The sequence below is a fragment of the Oncorhynchus kisutch genome, linkage group LG15 (assembly GCF_002021735.2).
Source record: "Oncorhynchus kisutch isolate 150728-3 linkage group LG15, Okis_V2, whole genome shotgun sequence".
NCBI classification, from domain to species: domain Eukaryota; kingdom Metazoa; phylum Chordata; class Actinopteri; order Salmoniformes; family Salmonidae; genus Oncorhynchus; species Oncorhynchus kisutch.
The window spans coordinates 72762216-72783757 of NC_034188.2; the positions used below are offsets into that span (position 1 = coordinate 72762216).

Sequence of the window (21542 nt, forward strand, 5' to 3'; positions counted from 1 at the left end):
AGATTTGACCTTCAATGGTGACATCACCATGTGGTAAATTGTTTAATGGACCAATAATAGCACATTTTCAGTTTTCCCCTCCACACTCAGTCCTAGTGAAATTCTTGCTTGAAAAATGGCTCTTTGCTAAAAAGCTATTTGTATTACTTTTTGACAGTTCTAATTGTCTGACTAACTCTGGCATCATAATTGAGAAGAATGGGATAAATGATGCTTTTAATTAGAGGTCGACCCATTATAATTTTTCAACGCCGATACCGATTATTGGAGGACCATAAAAGCTGATACCAATAATTTTTAACATTTTATTTATTTGTAATAATGACAATTACAACAATACTGAATGAACACTTATGTTAACTTAATACATCAATAAAATCAATTTAGCCTCAAGTAAATAATGGAACCTGTTCAATTTGGTTTAAATAATGCAAAAACAAACTGTTGGAGAAGAAAGTAAAAGTGCCATGTGTAACATTTAAGTTCTATTTAAGAACATGAGAACATATGAAAGCTGGTGGTTCCTTTTTAACGTGAGTCTTAAATTCCAAGGTAAGAAGTTTTAGCTTGTAGTTATTATTATAGGACTATTTCTCTCTCTACCATTTGAATTTCATTTACCTTTGACTATTGGATGTTCTAATAGGTAGTTTAGTATTGCCAGCCTAATCTCGGGAGTTGATGGGCTTGAAGTCATTAACAGCGCAATGCTGCTGGCAAACGCAGTAAAGTGCTGTTTGAATGAATGCTTACGAGCCAGCTGCTGCCTACCACCGCTCAGTCAAACTGCTCTATCAAATCATATACTTAATTATAATATAACACACAGAAATACGAGCCTTAGGGCATTAATATGGTCAAATCCGGAAACTATCATTTCGAAAACAAAACGTTTATTCTTTCAGCGAAATACAGAACCGTTCCGTATTTTATCTAATGGGTGGCATCCATAAGTGTAGATATTCCTGTTACATTGCACAACCTTCAATATTATGACATAATTACATAAAACTCTGGCAAATTATTTCGCAACAAGCCAGGCGGCCCAAACTGTTGCATATACCCTGACTCTGCGTGCAATGAACGCAAGAGAAGTGACACAATTTCCCTAGTTTAATATTGCCTGCTAACCTGGATTTCTTTTAACTAAATATGCAGGTTTTAAAAAAAAGTATACTTCTGTGTATTGATTTTAAGAAAGGCGTTGTTTATGGTTAGGTACACATTGGTGCAACGACAGTGCTTTTTTCGCAAATGCGCTTGTTAAATCACCCGTTTGGCGAAGTAGGCTGTGATTCAATGATAAATTAACAGGCACCGCATTGATTTATATGCAACGCAGGACACGCTAGATAAACTAGCAATATCATCAACCTCGTAGTTGACTAATGATTATGTTAAGATTGAATGTTTTTTATAAGAAACGTTTAATGCTAGCTAGCAACTTACCTTGGCTCCTTGCGGCACTCACATAACAAGTAGTCAGCCTGCCACGCAGTCTCCTCCCGGAGTGCAATGTAAATCGGACATGATCGGTGTCCAAAAATGCCAATTACTTGAAATCTGCCCTAATTAATCGGCCATTCCGATTAATCGGTCAACCTCTTGTTTCCAGCTACAATAGTCATTTACAACATTAACAATGTCTACACTGTATTTCTGATCAATTTTATGTTATTTTGGACAAAAACAAGGACATTCCCTAAACAGGGTTTACCTAGAATGATTGCCCCTGAAATAGGAGGAGGATTTGAAATATGAGAGGATGGGCTACATAATAGCTTTCTCCACTGTATCACTCAATCTGCTGTTTTATGCTAATTATTCAAAGTTTCAGTGTGCCTTTTGAGATTCCCCTTGTTTCATTATAAGTGGTCCCATTATAGACAAAGTTCAAATTGTATTTCAAAATGGAATGCCTAAATGCAGAATAGTGAATGTTTGCTTGAAGAAATTTGTCATATTATTATAAATAAACCACATTGATGGTGCTTTTGTACCTCAGTGGGTTGATGTGGAGTGTGTAGGCACTCATGAATACTTCCACTATATCTACTCCCTAATGTATTCTTGGGTACCTTTTACTAGGCCTGAAGAGTCTAATACAGGATGGGAAATGGAGAGACCAAATATTTCCGCCCACTGCACATGGAACTCTATCAAACCTGCACAGAGTGAGGCTGGAGCCCACACACCTAAACAGGCAGTCGTAGCATGTCACTCCGCGCCTCGCGGTGAGCTCTCTGGCTCATGAATATGCGTCACAGTTCCTGGCGAGGGTTTTAGAGCGAGTGGGACAAGGAGCTGTGTCAGCGTTTTGGAGCCGTGTGGGAGAGTGACTGACTCGGAAGTAACTTGTTTCGCATTTGACCAAATGAAAACCAACCATCTGTTAATTAAATGTGTTGATGAATCACAGAAGGCAGACGTTGCACTGAGTGACAGGGTGAGACTGTCATCACTCCGCTGATGGATTAACTCTGCCCGAGATTGAGATGCTTTAAACGTCTGTGATCTGAGCACTATCAGCCTGCTCGTTAAAATGGACTCCTCAAAGGGCATTTAATTAACCAAAGCCTCCCCTATTCATCTATGAGCTTGATGGCCATAGCTCAATTCTCCAAGGAGATGATGGTGGTTTTTAATTGCAATGAGGAGAGATTTATTAAAGCCAATAAAATCCTTTGAGGTACAGTAGTCTTATGATAGAAAGCCTGCTACTAATAAATGGACCAAAGTCATCTATCAATTGAAAAATTGAATCCATGCTTGGAGCTCAGAGCTCCTTCTAAACAATTGACCCTTTGCTAAGCCCCCCCCCCCCTTGGTTACTGTTGAAACCTCAGACAACATTTTCCCGGGAAGCCCAATTCCCCATTCAACCACTTGCGAAATCCCCTGATCTCAAACTGTTTCTAATACCCAATTCAATTTAACACCGACTACCCTTTCCTAATCGGGAAACTCTTGGGTATGTTGTGGTGGACTGCATTACAATGTTGAATGGCTCTTAAGTCACTGTCAGCATGCAGTCAAAGCTATAACCATTTTTGGAGCTAAATAGTGTTCTCAAATCATATCCTGAAGGCGACAGCACATGGGAGCTAGCTTAGCTAGCTAACGTACATTTTAGGAAAAAAACAAGTTATATTAAGTGGCTAGCTAGCTTTAGCAATGCTTGGGGGTCAATGAGACTGAGCTAGCTAACCAGCTGAGCTAGCAAACAATGTAACAATTTCGGATTAGAAAAATACTCAGGTTCTGCACATCAGGAATCACAGTAGCAAGTACTCCTGGTGCACTGTACAATTTGTTTAGCCATTTTTAACATTGATTTTATAAGAACTGTTTTTCCATAGCTTTCCTGCAATTATAATAAAAATCTGATTTAATCTTTTATAAACGATACAAAACATGCATACATACGACTACATCATACACACATCACTACATCACACCTGCCCAGACCCACTAGCCCCCACGATTATCTCCAGCGCTCTTATCACTTTCTGCCACATGGCCTCAAACTGTACCATTTTGTTTCTCTCTGTCACCCATTCACTTAAAAAAATAATATATATAAATAATATATAAATAAATAATATAATATATACATTTGACCATTCCATTGCATGAACAACAGAGTATTGGTTAATTTCCAGTTTCATGCGATTTAAAACTTGAGATTGTCCAAGATATCGGACTTGACGACAGTTGCTATCCGTTGGAGTGCTGCGATTGTTTGCCCTAAATTCTGGGGCAGGGCTTGGCGAAGGGTCAATTGTCTATAGACTTTGTAATCTTAAACAGCCTTTGGAATCCGACTGACACTGAGCTGTGATGTTTAGCAGCCGATTGAGTCTTTGAGCTCCTGCTGATTCCAGTGTGTTAGGTCAGCTAAGATGAGAAGCTATGAGAATCTGAGAGGTGTCTACTGTGTTCTCTGTAACACTCCAACCCAATAGCTGTGGCCTGGCATCTGGTCATGCTGAAGGCCTGTGCTACTTGGCCTCAGTCTCCTTCCAATCTGTTTGTTGGTTAAAGGAGTCTCCCTCTCCCCTCTGTCTGCTGGCCAGGGAAAAGTGCTGAAGCATTTCCTACCCTGCAGACTGTTTCTCTCTGCCTCTTTGATTGAAGGAAATGAGGCAGCAGAATCTAAGATGAACATTTTTGGGGTCTTCCTCGCCCTTCGATCTTATTTTTCAGACATTAGGACAGAGGGCATTCAAGGCAACACGTGATTTACTGTCCGCAACAAATAGTTTGACAACCTCTGGCTTTGTAAAGAAAGAGCTGGTCTTGTTTAGCAGACGGTCACAGACAATCTGTGACTTTGTTGGGGCAGCCCACTCTCCTAACTGTATACTGCCAGGCTTCTTTACTGGCAATCGGTCATTATTGCATAATGCTCAGGGAAACTTAGTGATGAGAAGAATGCACTTCATACACATTTCATTTATGCTTTTACGCAATTGGATCACATTGGATATGATGAGAACAATATTGCTCTGCAATTAAATTCTACTCTGCATAGGCTATATTTACTCTGTCAACTCTGATCCAATACAGTATACACACAGTGGGAAATGTTTAGTTGTGAAGGTGCCATGCAGTGAGGGTTAGTAATTGGCATATTATGTTAATGCATATGGCCTTTAATAAGGAGGGACTGATATCACTAGTACTGATGCTGTGAGAAACATGACCATAATGCTTCCCTTGCACATCTCGGGTGTTAAAGCAGCTGCCTCAACACCCAGACCCCATGTTGGAGATCAAACTCATCATATCAAAGGTTTTGTTGACTATATTTGAATTAGTTTACACATGTCAATATGTTTAATGTTGGTGTTGTAAAGATGTGTAATGATCCATCTCTACTCTCGAAACTGGACTGGAAGCCTAAATACAAATAATTATCATGATCCAATATATTCACTACAGGCTGCTTATTAACCCTACTACATAATAGGATGACCTATAATAGATGTGTATATGCTTTACTTGAGCTCACATTTGAAGTTGGTTAGTTCAGTGTCGTCATCCTGTCTATGGAACTAAGCCCCTCCCAAGTCCTTTCTTCTCCGTATTAATACACACACAGGATAGTGCCACAGAATAGAAGCCAGTCCTACTTAATTATGCAGTACTCCCTTTAATACACTACCATTCAAAAGTTTGGGGTCACTTAGAAATGTCCTTGTTTTTGAAAGAAAAGCAATTAATTTATTTTTTTGCTAATTTTAAAATAACATCAAATTGATAAGAAATACAGTGTAGACATTGGTAATGTTGTAAATGACTATTGTAGCTGGAAACGGCAGATTTTCTTTATTTTTATGAAATATCTACATAGGCTGACACTGGCCCATTACTTCCAAACTGGAAGTCTTCCGACTAGCTTGGAAGGACGGTACCGTGCAGTACCGTAGAGCCCTTACTGCTGCTCGATCATCCTATTTTTCTAACTTAATTGAGGAAAATAAGAACAATCCGAAATTCCTTTTTAATACTGTGGCAAAGCTAACTAAAAAGCAGCATTCCCCAAGAGAGGATGACTTTCACTTTAGCAGTGATAAATTCATGAACTTCTTTGAGGAAAAGATTATGATTATTAGAAAGCAAATTACGGACTCCTCTTTAAACCTGCGTATTCCTCCAAACCTCAGTTGTCCTGAGTCTGCACAACTCTGCCAGGACCTAGGATCAAGAGAGACGCTCAAGTGTTTTAGTACTATATCTCTTGACACAATGATGAAAATAATCACGGCCTCTAAACCTTCAAGCTGCATACTGGACCCTATTCCAACTAAACTACTGAAAGAGCTGCTTCCTGTGCTTGGCCCTCCTATGTTGAACATAATAAACGGCTCTCTATCCACTGGATGTGTACCAAACTCACTAAAAGTGGCAGTAATAAAGCCTCTCTTGAAAAAGCCAAACCTTGACCCAGAAAATATAAAAAACTATCGGCCTATATCGAATCTTCCATTCCTCTCAAAAATTTTAGAGAAGGCTGTTGCGCAGCAACTCACTGCCTTCCTGAAGACAAACAATGTATACGAAATGCTTCAGTCTGGTTTTAGACCCCATCATAGCACTGAGACGGCACTTGTGAAGGTGGTAAATGACATTTTAATGGCATCGGACCGAGGCTCTGCATCTGTCCTCGTGCTCCTAGACCTTAGTGCTGCTTTTGATACCATCGATCACCACATTCTTTTGGAGAGATTGGAAACCCAAATTGGTCTACACGGACATGTTCTGGCCTGGTTTAGATCTTATCTGTCGGAAAGATATCAGTTTGTCTCTGTGAATGGTTTGTCCTCTGACAAATCAACTGTAAATTTCGGTGTTCCTCAAGGTTCCGTTTTAGGACCACTATTGTTTTCACTATATATTTTACCTCTTGGGGATGTTATTCGAAAACATAATGTAAACTTTCACTGCTATGCGGATGACACACAGCTGTACATTTCAATGAAACATGGTGAAGCCCCAAAATTGCCCTCGCTAGAAGCATGTGTTTCAGACATAAGGAAGTGGATGGCTGCAAACTTTCTACTATTAAACTCGGACAAAACAGAGATGCTTGTTCTAGGTCCCAAGAAACAAAGAGATCTTCTGTTGAATCTGACAATTAATCTTAATGGTTGTACAGTCGTCTCAAATAAAACTGTGAAGGACCTCGGCGTTACTCTGGACCCTGATCTCTCTTTTGAAGAACATATCAAGACCATTTCGAGGACAGCTTTTTTCCATCTACGTAACATTGCAAAAATCAAACTTTCTGTCCAAAAATGATGCAGAAAAATTAATCCATGCTTTTGTCACTTCTAGGTTAGACTACTGCAATGCTCTATTTTCCGGCTACCCGGATAAAGCACTAAATAAACTTCAGTTAGTGCTAAATACGGCTGCTAGAATCCTGACTAGAACCAAAAAATTTGATCATATTACTCCAGTGCTAGCCTCTCTACACTGGCTTCCTGTCAAAGCAAGGGCTGATTTCAAGGTTTTACTGCTAACCTACAAAGCATTACATGGGCATGCTCCTACCTATCTCTCTGATTTGGTCCTGCCGTACATACCTATACGTACGCTACGGTCACAAGACGCAGGCCTCCTAATTGTCCCTAGAATTTCTAAGCAAACAGCTGGAGGCAGGGCTTTCTCCTATAGAGCTCCATTTTTATGGAACGGTCTGCCTACCCATGTCAGAGACGCAAACTCGGTCTCAACCTTTAAGTCTTTACTGAAGACTCATCTCTTCAGTGGGTCATATGATTGAGTGTAGTCTGGCCCAGGAGTGGGAAGGTGAACGGAAAGGCTCTGGAGCAACGAACCGCCCTTGCTGTCTCTGCCTGGCCGGTTCCCCTCTTTCCACTGGGATTCTCTGCCTCTAACCCTATTACAGGGGCTGAGTCACTGGCTTGCTGGGGCTCTCTCATGCTGTCCCTGGAGGGGGTGCGTCACCTGAGTGGGTTGATTCACTGTTGTGGTCATCCTGTCTGGGTTGGCGCCCCCCCCCCCTTGGGTTGTGCCGTGGCGGAGATCTTTGTGGGCTATACTCAGCCTTGTCTCAGGATGGTAAGTTGGTGGTTGAAGATATCCCTCTAGTGGTGTGGGGGCTGTGCTTTGGCAAAGTGGGTGGGGTTATATCCTTCCTGTTTGGCCCTGTCCGGGGGTGTCCTCGGATGGGGCCACAGTGTCTCCTGACCCCTCCTGTCTCAGCCTCCAGTATTTATGCTGCAGTAGTTTATGTGTCGGGGGGCTGGGGTCAGTTTGTTATATCTGGAGTACTTCTCCTGTCCTATTCGGTGTCCTGTGTGAATCTAAGTGTGCGTTCTCTAATTCTCTCCTTCTCTCTTTCTTTCTCTCTCTCGGAGGACCTGAGCCCTAGGACCATGCCCCAGGACTACCTGACATGATGACTCCTTGCTGTCCCCAGTCCACCTGGCCATGCTGCTGTTCCAGTTTCAACTGACCTGAGCCCTAGGACCATGCCCCAGGACTACCTGACATGATGACTCCTTGCTGTCCCCAGTCTACCTGGCCATGCTGCTGCTCCAGTTTCAACTTCCACCTGACTGTGCTGCTGCTCTAGTTTCAACTGTTCTGCCTTATTATTATTCGACCATGCTGGTCATTTATGAACATTGAACATCTTGACCATGTTCTGTTATAATCTCCACCCGGCACAGCCAGAAGAGGACTGGCCACCCCACATAGCCTGGTTCCTCTCTAGGTTTCTTCCTAGGTATTGGCCTTTCTAGGGAGTTTTTCCTAGCCACTGTGCTTCTCCACCTGCATTGCTTGCTGTTTGGGGTTTTAGGCTGGGTTTCTGTACAGCACTTTGAGATATCAGCTGATGTACGAAGGGCTATATAAATAAATTTGATTTGATTTGATTTGATCAGCAACCATCACTTCTGTGTTCCAATGGCACATTGTTAGCTAATCCAAGTTCATCATTTTGAAAAGCTAATTGATCATTAGAAAACCCTTTTGCAATTGTTAGCACAGCTGAAAACTGTTGCTTAAAGAAGCAATCAAACTGGACTTAAACAAACTTTCTTCTGAAACTCGTCAGTCTATTCTTGTTCTGAGAAATGAAGGCTATTCCATGCGATAAATTGCCAAGAAACTGAATATCTCGTACAACGCTGTGTACTACTCCCTGCACAGAACAGTTCAAACTGGCTCTAACCAGAATAGAAAGGGGAGTGGGAGGCCCCGGTGCACAACTGAACAAGTGGGCAAGTTCGTTAGTGTCTAGTTTGAGAAACAGACGCCTCACAAGTCCTCAACTGGCAGCTTCATTAAATAGTACCTGCAAAATACCAGTCTCAATGTCAACAGTGTAGAGGCAACTCTGGGATTCTGGCCTTCGTTCAAAAACAAGGACAGTTCTTAGTTACCCCAAACTTTTGAACAGTGTATATTCATTCCTCACTAGACCCTTGAAGTACTAGTGCCCCAGTTCATTCGATATGAAGTGCATATAGTCCCATAGTTACATCCCTGAGCCAAAGGATTCTGATGGAAGCAGTGCAGCCTGGGAGGATGAAGACTTTGGACAGCAGTTTGTTTCCATAGCAGATTTTATAAGCCTGTGGTTTGTGCTTGCGTTATAAAGCCATCCACTGCTCTGATGTGATTTATTTAGACAAAAAACAGATGATCAAATAACTGTGCTTCTGCGAGGCAGGGCAGGCAGCAGTGTCTGATCCTCAGCTAAACCCTACAACACCCTGAAGCTCCTCAACCAGGACTAGTCAAACTACACAACAGTGCTCAGCCTGACTGGTCTGGTCACGGAGCTGTGGTGACAGGGCCAGCTGGGGTGTGACAGAGTGGTCTTGATGAGCCCCATGCCCTCCTCACGGCAGTTCCACTTATGACAGGAAGCACAACCCCCTCTGATGAGGCAAATAAACAGCTGTCCAAAGCCATAGAGCTCACGCTGCCCTGATTGCATGCTGATGGGTGTAATTAACATGTATTTCAAATCCCTCCTGAAACACAGTGCTGCTCACAGACGGCCCATACAGATAGCTGCAATTTAAAACCGGCACAGTGGGAGGACTAGCAAGTCAGGCACAGTCTTCAATTGAGAAACATGCTGATAATATTGCATTCTAATCTCCATTTGTAATCATTTTTGTTAATCATGTTTACTTGGAGTTTAAATTCACATCTTGGGTTGTAATCTTGTGTACAGGTCAATTATTTACACTCTTGATACTGGGTTGTTTCACTTTCCGATTGTAATCAGCATGTGTTTTTCAGAGTTAACTTGATCAGCATGCTCCTTCATACCCCAGGAGGACTGTGACATTTATTGAGCCAGCCAGGCCCTGGCTTAATGTTATTGCCATTATTATTGTTATTATTGCAACTGAAATCAGTTGCTGCTGAGCCAGCAGGACCTTTAGTCATTCTCTGAGTAATTCATCTGGGATTAGTCAGAGTAGACCCAGGCCAAGGCTGGATCCTGCCCTGCCTGCCCAGTGGGCACCACACACAAACACATTCGACAAAGTCCTGGTGCCCTCTACTCTGCCGTAGAACCCAGCCAGGCTGTGATCCTCTGAGAGTAAAGGGATATTCAACAAATTCAATGTCATTGTAGTTTAATGTAATGTTCAATAGACACTCTGCACCTAGTCCTTTCAATTGGATTGTAATTTAGCTCTGACCTTGTATCGATGGAAGCCACGGGAGACAGTCACAGTTGTCATTGGAAACAGGGCTTGACAATGGCAATTCAAATTTGTGGCTTAGCATCAAAGCACCGAAGGTGCTTGTCATTGTACTGTGCAGGGGCGGACTGGGACCAGAATTTGGCCCTGGCATTTCTATTGTGAGAATGGTTCAATCTATTCTAATTCAACGACCACTTTCTTGTCTTTCTAGTTCAGTGCAATATGTTGGTATTAAAATGCGTAGATATGCCTGTGGCATGTTGATATTCAAATTTTTTCTCTTGCTGACTGTTGATATTCAAATGTCACCTCAGTGAAATACAACAATCACCCATACACCTGTCATGTCCTAATGGATACAATATTTCCTTGTAGCATGTATTGAAGGCAATACTGACGTTTCTGTTTCCTTGTTCCGCTCCCAGGCAGGCTCCAGTTTGGTCAATGGGATGTTAGTGGTCTGGAGGCGTGCCAGGACTGAAGGAGCATGGTGAAGCACCAACCCCTGCAGGTCTATGAGAGGCAGCTGTGTTTGTCATGTCTCACAGGGATTTATGGATGCCGCTGGAAACGGTACCAGCGCTCACATGATGACACCACCAAGGTGAGTTCTGCCCAGCAGACCTTATGTTTGGACCTAAATCACCATATTTCTGGAAGGTCTGTTATGGCCCAAATGTCTGTTGGTTGAAGGGATCGAGTGTTATTGAATGGTACTGGACAGTTTTTATTTTTCTGTGCAATTCCACTGCAGGATTACAGTGCCACACTGCATCTTATCTCTCTCTATTAATTAAAAACACTTGAATTTGGTGTGTGAGTGTGCAGGGAATGTGGGTAGTAATCCTCTCCCATGCCTTCCCTTACCCTACAATAACCCCTTCTTTTAAGCTGTATTTATAAAGAGCCATGTAGGCCTATCTCTTACCAGATAACCTTGCAGCCCATCCCTAATAGCATGTCCTTGTGCTCTCACTTAAGGTGTCTTTGACCTTGGTACTGTGTTTTAAGCCTGTAAGTGCTGCAGATAGTAGTATTAGATTTTTTTTATTAAGCATTCACAACCTCCCCTTGGTCACATTCATCAGACTTTATTTGTCTAAGTGGGTTTTCCGTAATGCTATGCAACCCAGGTCTGTCTGTCAGTGATTTAGTACCGCATGATAAGTAATTTAGAGAGAGCATGGGGGCTGGACCACGATAGTCCATCACTTAGCTAGCCTGGGACATGGAGACAGAGCTGAGGGGGCTGAAATGTGTGTGAAATATAATGTACCATACATGTTTTATATGTCTCATAAATGTGATATAAGGCTTGGAAAGATCCATATGGGGAGAGAGAAAGGGAAAACGCACCATTCCCTCAGGGGTATTTGCATACAATTTGACACATCATAACATGGATTGCAGTGTCATCCTACAACTCCCATTCACTTCAAACAAAAATATGTCCAAGTACCCTTTTTCTATTCGTAGGAACAAGCTCTCATCCGGTGAGCTTTACTTGCAGGCTCTGCCGAATGGTGGATGGATGAGCTATACGTTTGGACCTTTTCATTCCTACCCTATTTGCCCTCAGGAAGGGAATGCTGCAGTTCTTTAAACCTTCCGATAGACGGAACACATTCATATTTGACTGTACCAAGGCCACATGACAAGAAAATCAGCACAGAGAAACAACAATTTATATGGATTTTATATGGTTGTTGTCATTCTTCGACGGGAATAGGAAACAGACACAGAATCCTGTCTCTGAGACGGATAGCTATGGTACTGCAACGTTAGTGTGTGTGTGTGCATACAGCCTTGGCCATGTGTGGTGGGTGCTTTGACCCACTGGGGGAGAATTGGACAATCAGCAGCCTGTCTATTGCACAGTACCACAGGATTATATTGGACCTTCCATGGTGCTACTGAGTCTTTGCTTGTCTCCTCCTCTGCCAGAATCTGCATCCCAACCTCCCACCCCCATTATGCCATGTTTCAGTATCTTATTTTTCTGGGTCCGCCCACAAGCCGATTATTGACGTACTGTACATTTGAATGCTGCTAACTTAGCATGAATAAAAACTCTGTCTGTGACGGAAATATACCAGTAAAAAATTAGTTAAATTGGATGTCAGTTTTATGCAGCTCCATCAGCCGAGGCCCTAGGGCTACAGCACCAAAGGGTCTCTGCAGAGATGGACGGACATCCAGGCCAACATCGAATACAATTATGTCCCACAGGGTAGAACCGATGCACAGTCACACACAGCCCTTTCCATTGTCACCATTTTGTTCTCTTTCAAATTAACAGAGCGTATAAGGATGAATTTAAAGGAAACTTCAGGATTTTGGCAATAAGGCTCTTTATCTACTTCCCACAGTCATATTTTCATGTCTCTGCGTGCGGTTTCAAAGAAGTTGCTAACTAGCGCAATTGCTAACAGGCTAGCAAATACCCATAGACTTCCAGTCATTGTGCTAATGCTAATTAGCATTGGCACGTGAAACTACCTCTAACATCCTTCATACTGGACACAGGGCCATAAAAATGCTATCTACAAGTTCATATGACTCTGGGGAAGTAGATCAAGGGCCTCATTGCCTCAATCCCAAAATATCTCTAACTATGGCTGCTGTGCTGCCTTGTATTGGAGGCCTATAGTCATCTTAGATTGGGAGATTGCCTGTTTGTGTGCCAGCACTGCCAGGTCAGATGACGTCATATTTTAGATGCATCTTTAATGACCAAAGTGCCCAATCAGTGTTGGTAATCAAAACATGGTATCAGTTACATGATGTGATGTGTTGAACCTGACGGGCAGCATCACTGAACCATGACCATGAGAAACCACAGGTCTTACTGTGACATGCACTCCCTTCATAATGCCCCGATTCAGAACAGAATAGAAGTGGTTGCTGTTGTCTCTCCTCTCAGAGACAGATAATGAACAGGCCAGTTTGCCTGAGCCTCCCTCTCTTTGTGATCCTGCCTCTGTTTTAGAGCGGTTTGTAAAAAGGCCGCCCACGTCACTGCAAGTTGATCTGGCCTCGGTAATAATTGAGTTCTTCCACTTAGCCAGTCTTTACCTGGAGCACAATGGGTCTAGAAGTAGGAATGAGCATCATTCTGTGGCATTGGTCTGTCAAATGACTTACAGGGACATGTGAAATGGAAATTCTGTTTTCAAATCACTCGCCACCATCACTGTTTTACCTCACAGCTAAAGACTGCACTACACTAGAAAACCAGGTGTCTAATATGGCAGAGAACATTCAGCCAACATCACTGTTTTACCTCACAGCTAAAGACTGCACTATACTAGAAAACCAGGTGTCTAATATGGCAGAGAACATTCAGCCAACATCATGCAGGAAACATTCTCTGAGCAGAATGTTAATTATGAATTTCACTCCCCTGCTAACTCTTGTCTTCCATTACATTTTTAGTTCCCTACAGAATGAAAGGTCAAAAGCTTCAACACCTCTGTATGTCAGAGCTGTAGAAGTTGGAGACACAAGTTAACAAACGTTTAGGAGGATGTCTCTATATTCATTTTCATAGAAGACTTTCAGTTAAGCATTTGCATGAATACCCTATGGTGGAGGTCATGATCAACTGTCTTTGAAAACAAATTTACTGGTAACCTTGTCTACCTGTCGCCATAGCTCAATAATCATATCTATGAACCTTTCAGTCAGTCTGCACTTCCAGGAGTGCTGACATTCAAACAAGTCCTCTAATATTGGTTGAGGGGAATAGCCTAATCTTCCTGAATCCTGTCTCTCTCCAAAGGGAAATGTGTTCTGTCTGTCAGTTTTAATCCCTCTCCGGCTGTCTGTCTACTCTACCCAGATTCTCTGGGAGTTCGCTAGTTTCACAGCGGCAGGAGGGGCCTGTTTACACACTATAATTGCTGACTATTTTGAGGGGAATTATACCATGTAGACGTGTTATTAAAGTCTGTACAGCACTTCCAACAACATAAACAACAGCCAGGCCTGGCTGCCAAACTAGCTCTGTTTTTTCCTTTATAGACTAGCCTATTAGGTGGTTTTCTGTTGTCATCAACCATATGGCTAATGCCTTGTCATATCCTTTCTGTGTGTAGAGCTAATCAATGAAAGATTGATATGACTACAATTATACATGGATGGTTCTCATTAGTTAAGTACTTGTCACCAGCTCTTGGTACTGTTAGTGTAAAGACATGGGTTTGTGCTTTAAAAGAAAGTTGTATTCAAACTTCAAGAGAATATTTGAAGCACTGTTTTTCATTTTGTTTACAATAATCATATAGCTTTCGTTGGTTGGTGGAAGTGTAGTCTACCTTCTAGAAGATATGTCCAAAAGGCTAACTAGAGAGGACATACTTTCAGCAGTAGTGTGTGTCTCTTACCACATTCAGTGTGATTTTTATCAGAGGCTGTATTCTCTCCCCTCTGCTAGTGTTCAGTGAGTTCAGCCAGTCCGCGAGGTTACCAAGGTCTCCAATGTTTTCCTGAACTTTTCAACTCTTCAGATATGAGCGTCCAAGGACAACACAACATGCTGTTTCAGATCAAGAGCTGACCAAGACCAGGCAAGAGCAAAATCTCTAGGGCATTATTGTATCATATTATTTGTAGCTATGAGGTCAGCAGCTCCACAGAGCTGAAGAGGTCGTTCTGTTCTGTAGTAAGTGAAGCCACTGCCTGTTGGTGCTCCTGACCAGTTTTGCCATTACTGGAGAGAGGATGGAGGAACAGAGGGCTGGAACACTAACCCTGGTCTTCTCAGGGTAATGCTGTTGGTCTGATAGGTGGGCCTGGGCTGGGTGGGGAAACACACTAGTGATTTTCTACAGCAGCAGGAATTGTGAAGGGATTTGGGCTGCGAGGAGCTGTGGGACATTCAGTGACAACCCCCACCAGCTGTTGGTCTAGTCCAGGACACTCAGCCAGGGCAACAAGGAGACCGGGGGAGAGACTGGGGCAGACCATTGCCTGAGGAAAGGGTGGGTGATGGTGGGGAGGACACATTCTCTCTGTGTTGTGGTCTGTGTCCCTCTCTCTGCGGCTAGCGCACTCTCTAGCCCCATCTCACTCACTCACTCACTCACTCACTCACTCACTCACTCAGCTAGCTGTAGCTTATGCTTTCGGTACTAGATTCATTCTCTGATCCTTTGATTGGGTGGACATGTCAGTTCATTCTGCAAGAGCACTGATAGGTTGGAGGATATCCTCCAACCTTTCATAATGACTGTGCAAGTCTATGGAAGGGGGTGAGCCTCCTAGGTTTTCTATTGAAGTCAATGTACCCATAGGAGGACAGAAGCTAGCTGTCCTCCAGATACACCATGGTGCTACCCTACAGACTGCTGTTGAGGGTACTGTAGACCTTCATTGGAAAACGGTGTCTTAATAAATTATTTGGTGACTTGTATATATTTTGTGTAGTTTTATCTAAAAAAATAATAACTTTTGGTTCTCCCCTTCTTCCTCTGAGAAGCCTCCACTGTTTCACATGTACGCACATACATAAACTCGATCCACAGAAATACTACTTATGCACATCAACAGTCCTCGGACTAAATGGTATCCAATCCTTCAATTCAAATACAAAATCCCAAATTGTGTAGGTTCCATGATGCTTATTGAATGCACTTACGGAACACTTTGACACTTATTTCACCTGGCAATGCTGTGCAAGGAAGATGAGAGGCGTGAGGAGTAACCCACCCATTACTCATCACATACACGATAGCACATGCCAGAAGGCACACTTGCAAATATCCATATAAGTCTCCATATAAATGTGTCAAGAGTGTTCTATCCTAGAGAACCAATTCCTTCTAGCATTCACACTCCCCAATCTCATAGAATGATGCTCTGGTTAATTTCTGTACATCAAAACTATGAATCTGTCCAGTCCTGTATTAAAACGCACTTCACCACTTAACACTACGGTCCAAAGTGTGTTATCATATAATTATCTGGAATGTGCCAAATGAGAGAGATGGAGGGAGACACCTATGTTGAAGTCATAGGTTAGGTTGTATCAGCCTCAGGATGGGTGTAGAGAGATGTTGAAGTCATAGGCTAGGTTGTATCAATGTTAAACTGGGTGAATGGAATATGTATGTCAGTCATCCAATGTGCTGTAATAGAAATAAGGCCATGCTCATGACATGATTGTCCTCCCTCATCTTAAACGTTCCCGCCCACCACTGATGTGGAAGCTCTAGTCTAGCAGCATTCATTATAATTTCCCTGCCTGTGATATATTTTTTTGATGATTGTGTTGTGGGAGGACTCTCTTGCTTGCTGACCTGCAGTGAAGGTGGATTGTGCTGTGTGCCATGCTAGGTGTGGGTGTGCTTGATCAATGTTTTCCATGCAGCCAAATTCTTGGTAGGTCCATCTATAGTCATAATGACACTATAGTAGCCTGGACTCCAAGCAGGCATGGGGCAGCGGCAGCTTCTATAATGACTTTGGTACTGGGAGGTAATGAAAAGAAGTGACCCCACGAGAGAAAAGTCTATTGAATCATAATACACTACTCTCCTGACTGCTGGCTGTTTAGATGGCGCCGCTGGAGAATAGTGGAGAATACCCTGCTAGCCTTGGAGCTAGCAGGTAGGAAGGGAATTGGATTGCATGCCAGCACCTTTTGTGCAGTAGCCCCAGTTGGGCACAGCAAGATGGCCTTAAACTAGAGGTCCACCAATTCATTGGAATGGCCAATTAATTACGGCCGATTTCAAGTTTTCATAAAAATCCGTAATCTGCATTTTTGGACACCGATCATGGCCGATTTACATTGCACTCCACGAGGAGACTGCGTGGCAGACTGACTACTTGTTATGTGAGTGCAGCAAGGAGCCAAGGTAAGTTGCTAGCTAGCATTAAACGTATCTTATAAAAAAACATTCAATCTTAACTACACGTGGTTGATGATATTGCTAGTTTATCTAGTGTGTCCTGCTTTGCATAAAATCAATGCGGTGCCTATTAATTTGTCATTGAATCACAGCCTACTTCTCAAGCGCATTTGCAAAAAAAGCACTGTCGATGCACCAATGTGTACCTAACCATAAACATCAACGCCTTTCTTAAAATCAATACACAAGTATATATTTTTAAACCTGCATATTTAGTTAAAAGAAATCCAGGTTAGCAGGCAATATTAAACTAGGGGAATTGTGTCACTTCTCTTGCGTTCATTGCACGCAGAGTCAGGGTATATGCAACAGTTCCGCCTGGCTCGTTGCAAACTAATTTGCCAGACTTTTACATAATTATGACATAACATTGAAGGTTGTGCAATGTAAAAGGAATATTTAGAATTATGGATGCCACCCGTTAGATAAAATACGGAACTGTTCCGTATTTCACAAAGAATAAACGTTTTGTTTTCGAAATGATAGTTTCCGGATTTGAACATATTAATGACATAAGGCTTGTATTTCTGTGTTATTATGTTATAATTAAGTCTATGATTTGGTAGAGCAGTCTGACTGAGCGGTGGTAGGCAGCAGCTGGCTTGTAAGCATTTTCATGCATTTGCCAGCAGCTCTTCGCTGTGCTTCAAGCATTGAGCTATATATGACTTCAAGCCTATCATCTCCCGAGATTAGTCTGGTGTAACCGATGTGAAATGGCTAGCTAGGTGTAACCGATGTTAAATGGCTAGCTAGTTTGCGGGGTGCACGCTAATAGCGGTTCAATTGGTGACGTCACTCGCTCTGAGACCTTGAAGTAGTTGTTCCCCTTGCTCTGCAAGGGCCATGGCTTTTGTGGAGCGATGGGTAATGATGCTTCGAGGGTGGCTGTTGTCGATGTGTTCCTGGTTCGAGCCCAGGTAGGGGCGAGGAGAGGAACGGAAGCTATACTGTTACACTGGCAATAGTAAAGTGCCTATAAGAACATCATATAGTCAAAGGTTTATGAAATACAAATGGTATAGAGAGAAATAGTCCTATAATAGCTACAACCTAAAACCTCTTTCCTTGGAATATTGAAGTGTCATGTTAAAATGAACCACCAGCTTTCATATGTTCTCATGTTCTGAGCAAGGAACTTAAACATGAGCTTTTTTACATGGCACATATTGCACTTTTACTTCTCCAACACTTTGTTTTTGCATTATTTAAACCAAATTGAACAGGTTCCATTATTTATTTGAGGCTAAATTGATTTTATTGATGTATGAAGTTAAAATAAGTGTTCATTCCGTATTGTTGTAATTGTCATTATTACGAATAAATGAAATAAAACATCGACCGATTTAATCGGTATCGGCTTTTTTTTGGGGTCCTCCAATAATCGGTATCGGCGGTGAAAAATCATAATCGGTCGACCTCTACCTTAGACCTACAAATATTTTGCTTCACCAAAACTAACGGCGTTTTTACCTAAACGGATCAGAAGAAGGCTGTAGTGTAGAGCTCTTTTGAATGGATGATATTTCTGGAATCTCATTTTTTGATTGAGTGACAGTGGAGGATCCTCTGTTAGATTTTTTTGCAGTAATTCTAGTGTTTACGGTTCCACAGAAGATAATTATCCCCTGATCCTTTTTATCCGTCTATTTTTAGCCTCTGTTGGTCAATGAGGCTTAGGCTATGATGTATTCCATCTTAATTCAGCTGCCTGCCTGCCTAGTGCCCCTCAGCCAAGCAGCACAGCAATTTTCATGGCATTTCCCCAAAAATATCTCCCCATTAGAGGAAAGTAATTTGCTCTCCCCGCTCCTACTAGGAGAGTACGAGGATGAATGAGTTGGCTCTGTTGGGCTTAAACCTCTCAATACAATATAAAACCTTTATTTCCCCTCAGACCCATTTAAATACGTTGACAATTTTTTTTCTGACCCCTCTTGACGTAGATAGATGTTGACCATTTTAACCTCGCTTGGACACAAATGTCTTGTGGGAAATAATACAAAAAGGTTGCATCCCTCACTCATGTCCCCCATTTTGAATGGAAATTCATCAAACAGTATGATTCAACAGACTACTAGATGTATTACGCTCCGTACACTTTGAGTTGGTTCCTTGTTTTGACACTAGTTAGAAAGCAGTTTTTAATGCTATGGTGTCGGCCCTGCCCTGAAGGCGTATGTTCCACCCTAACTAAAGCAAGCCGTGCAGAATGTGATGTCATCATAGGTCAGGCAGGCTGTATCATGCTCTGGTTTGATCTGCTCCTAAACAGCAGTGGAGAAGAACAATGACAGGATTAATGTTCAGTCATATACTATACACATTGCACATACTGTACATGACACTGGCTTGGCTGAATATTCGTTTAAGGAATAAATGTGGCAGCCAGCCTAAATATGCCTGTAACATGTAAAAATATTAGCTTTGAGATTTGAATTGTACATTATTGCACATTGTATGCAATATTTGCCACTCACACAACTGGCTTGGCAACTCGATTAGCTCCCAAGCAGCCAGTTTAAAATGATCCCAAACGTTTAGTCTCATTGTTGTCCAAACATTACCTACTAATAGACCTTCCAATCCCTTCTCTCCCAGGGGTGTCACCTCTGTAATCCATCTTGATCTCAGCAGGTGAACAATGTCCCCTCAAGGTGTCCCTCTCCCAGGTGTTTCTGGATAGTCATTAAAAGCCAGGGGGACAGTGCCAGAGCAGTTGGATCAATGAGCAGGGCTGCCAGTCAGACCCCAACCTGCCATAGGGTTAACCCTATGGTTACCTTGACGTCTGGCTTTCTCACATTGAGGGGGGGATGAATTGTAAGCTTTAACCAAATACGAGACTTGGAAGTGTAACCATGTAAAACTAACCCTATGGTAACCATTCTGGGGTCTGTATTACTATGATTTCTGAAAGGGAGTGATTTTCTTAGTATGGTCTTTATAATTTAACAAATGTTTTCACGACTAGTTCCTTATTTGGAAGAGATTGATGGCTAAAAAGAATCGCCACATCCAAATCGCCCACAGGCTTCCTTCCCTCATACTACTATATTCCCAATCCCTGCCCCAAATCAACAACTTTGGTATGTAATAATCCTCATACCATCTTAAACATGTGCTTTAGTGTCCCCATAGTTTAACTGCTGTTTGCCCTGTCCACAACTCCACATAAGCACATTAGGCTCTCCTCTCCAGTGCCCAGGGAGACGGTCAGAGTGGAGGGCAGAAGGTATACAAAGGGCTCAGGCTGGTATCTGTCACCGCCCAGCCATTAGACCTGGCCCTGTCTTACATCCTGTGCCACTGCCAGCCGATGCCCTCCATGGAACAGTCATCTAAGGTGAACGTCCAAACAGCTTTGTTTGTGCTCTCATATCACCTTGATATCTCCTATCACAGCAAGGCTAAATACAGGGTCAACCGGGGCTTATTTTGAATGGTGCTATGTAAGAACATTATTGCAGATAGAAATGTAATGTATAGAGCTGGAACAACTTGTTATTTTGCAAAACAGACTGTCATGTCAGTTCTATTCATACATTTCTATCTAAGCGTTCTCGAGTCCTCCGGGCTCTGAGTAAGCCTGATTTCATTGTGTGCTAATTTATGGGCTGGTATGCAAATACAGTGTGAGGAGCAGCCAGTCGTGCTGTCGATGTAGAGTCCAATTCTCAGTAGGATGAGGGGTTATCACATCAATTAAAGTTTAATTAATTATAAGGAACATTTTGGGCAGTTCTGTTCTTTATGTGGTGGTCTTAACTGTTACAATTCTGTCTGAGCGAGGAGCGATATTTTTACTTTTAAATAGATGGGCCAAAAAGGTCTTGACTGTCTGGAGAAGTTTGAAAAGCTAACTTTTTGTGCTTTGTCATCCAAGTCGTGTGCATGTCTGCGTGCGAACATTCTATCTATTTATTAGAGCTCTTATTACAGCTTGCGGTGGCATTGGAAGGCTAAACACAGCTGACCACTAATCGGCTCATGGCCTCATTGGCTATTAAGTTAATGTGAGTAATTACTTGATGAGGACAGTGGTTTGGGAGCTTCGAGTCCCTCTGCTTTTTTACTGAGACAATATGGCCCTATGACAGTTTCTGTATGAATGGTTACTGCATACTGCCTCTACTGCGACTGACATGTGGTTCTCTCTTTTCAATCAGTTGTAAAGCGGTATGAATGTTGTCTCATCTTTGGTAATGCAGGCTTTGTGAATGCCTACACAAAGTGGGAGAGTGAAATGATTTCTGAACAGAATTGACATTACATTCACTATAAACCATGAGCGTTATTGTGTTGACTTGTTTTCCAGACTGTTTGTGGTTTACCACCTTATTCAGATGCAGCTAGCAAATTGTGTTTTCAAATGTTTGTCATGACTCCAGGTTTGAGCCATCAGTCTGTGTGCCAGCCT

General features: G+C 42.3%; 1 protein-coding gene across 2 annotated transcripts in view; it reads left to right on the forward strand.

The window, feature by feature from the left end:
* Positions 1-21542, forward strand: part of LOC109905839 (glycerophosphodiester phosphodiesterase domain-containing protein 5-like) — a 78822-nt gene that overhangs the window by 19766 nt on the left and 37514 nt on the right. For both annotated transcript variants that reach the window (XM_031791059.1, XM_031791060.1), the window contains exon 2: positions 10634-10812. In XM_031791059.1, coding sequence (XP_031646919.1) covers positions 10696-10812 — 117 coding nt within the window. In that variant the 5' untranslated portion in view covers positions 10634-10695. The remainder of the gene's footprint in view (positions 1-10633; positions 10813-21542) is intronic.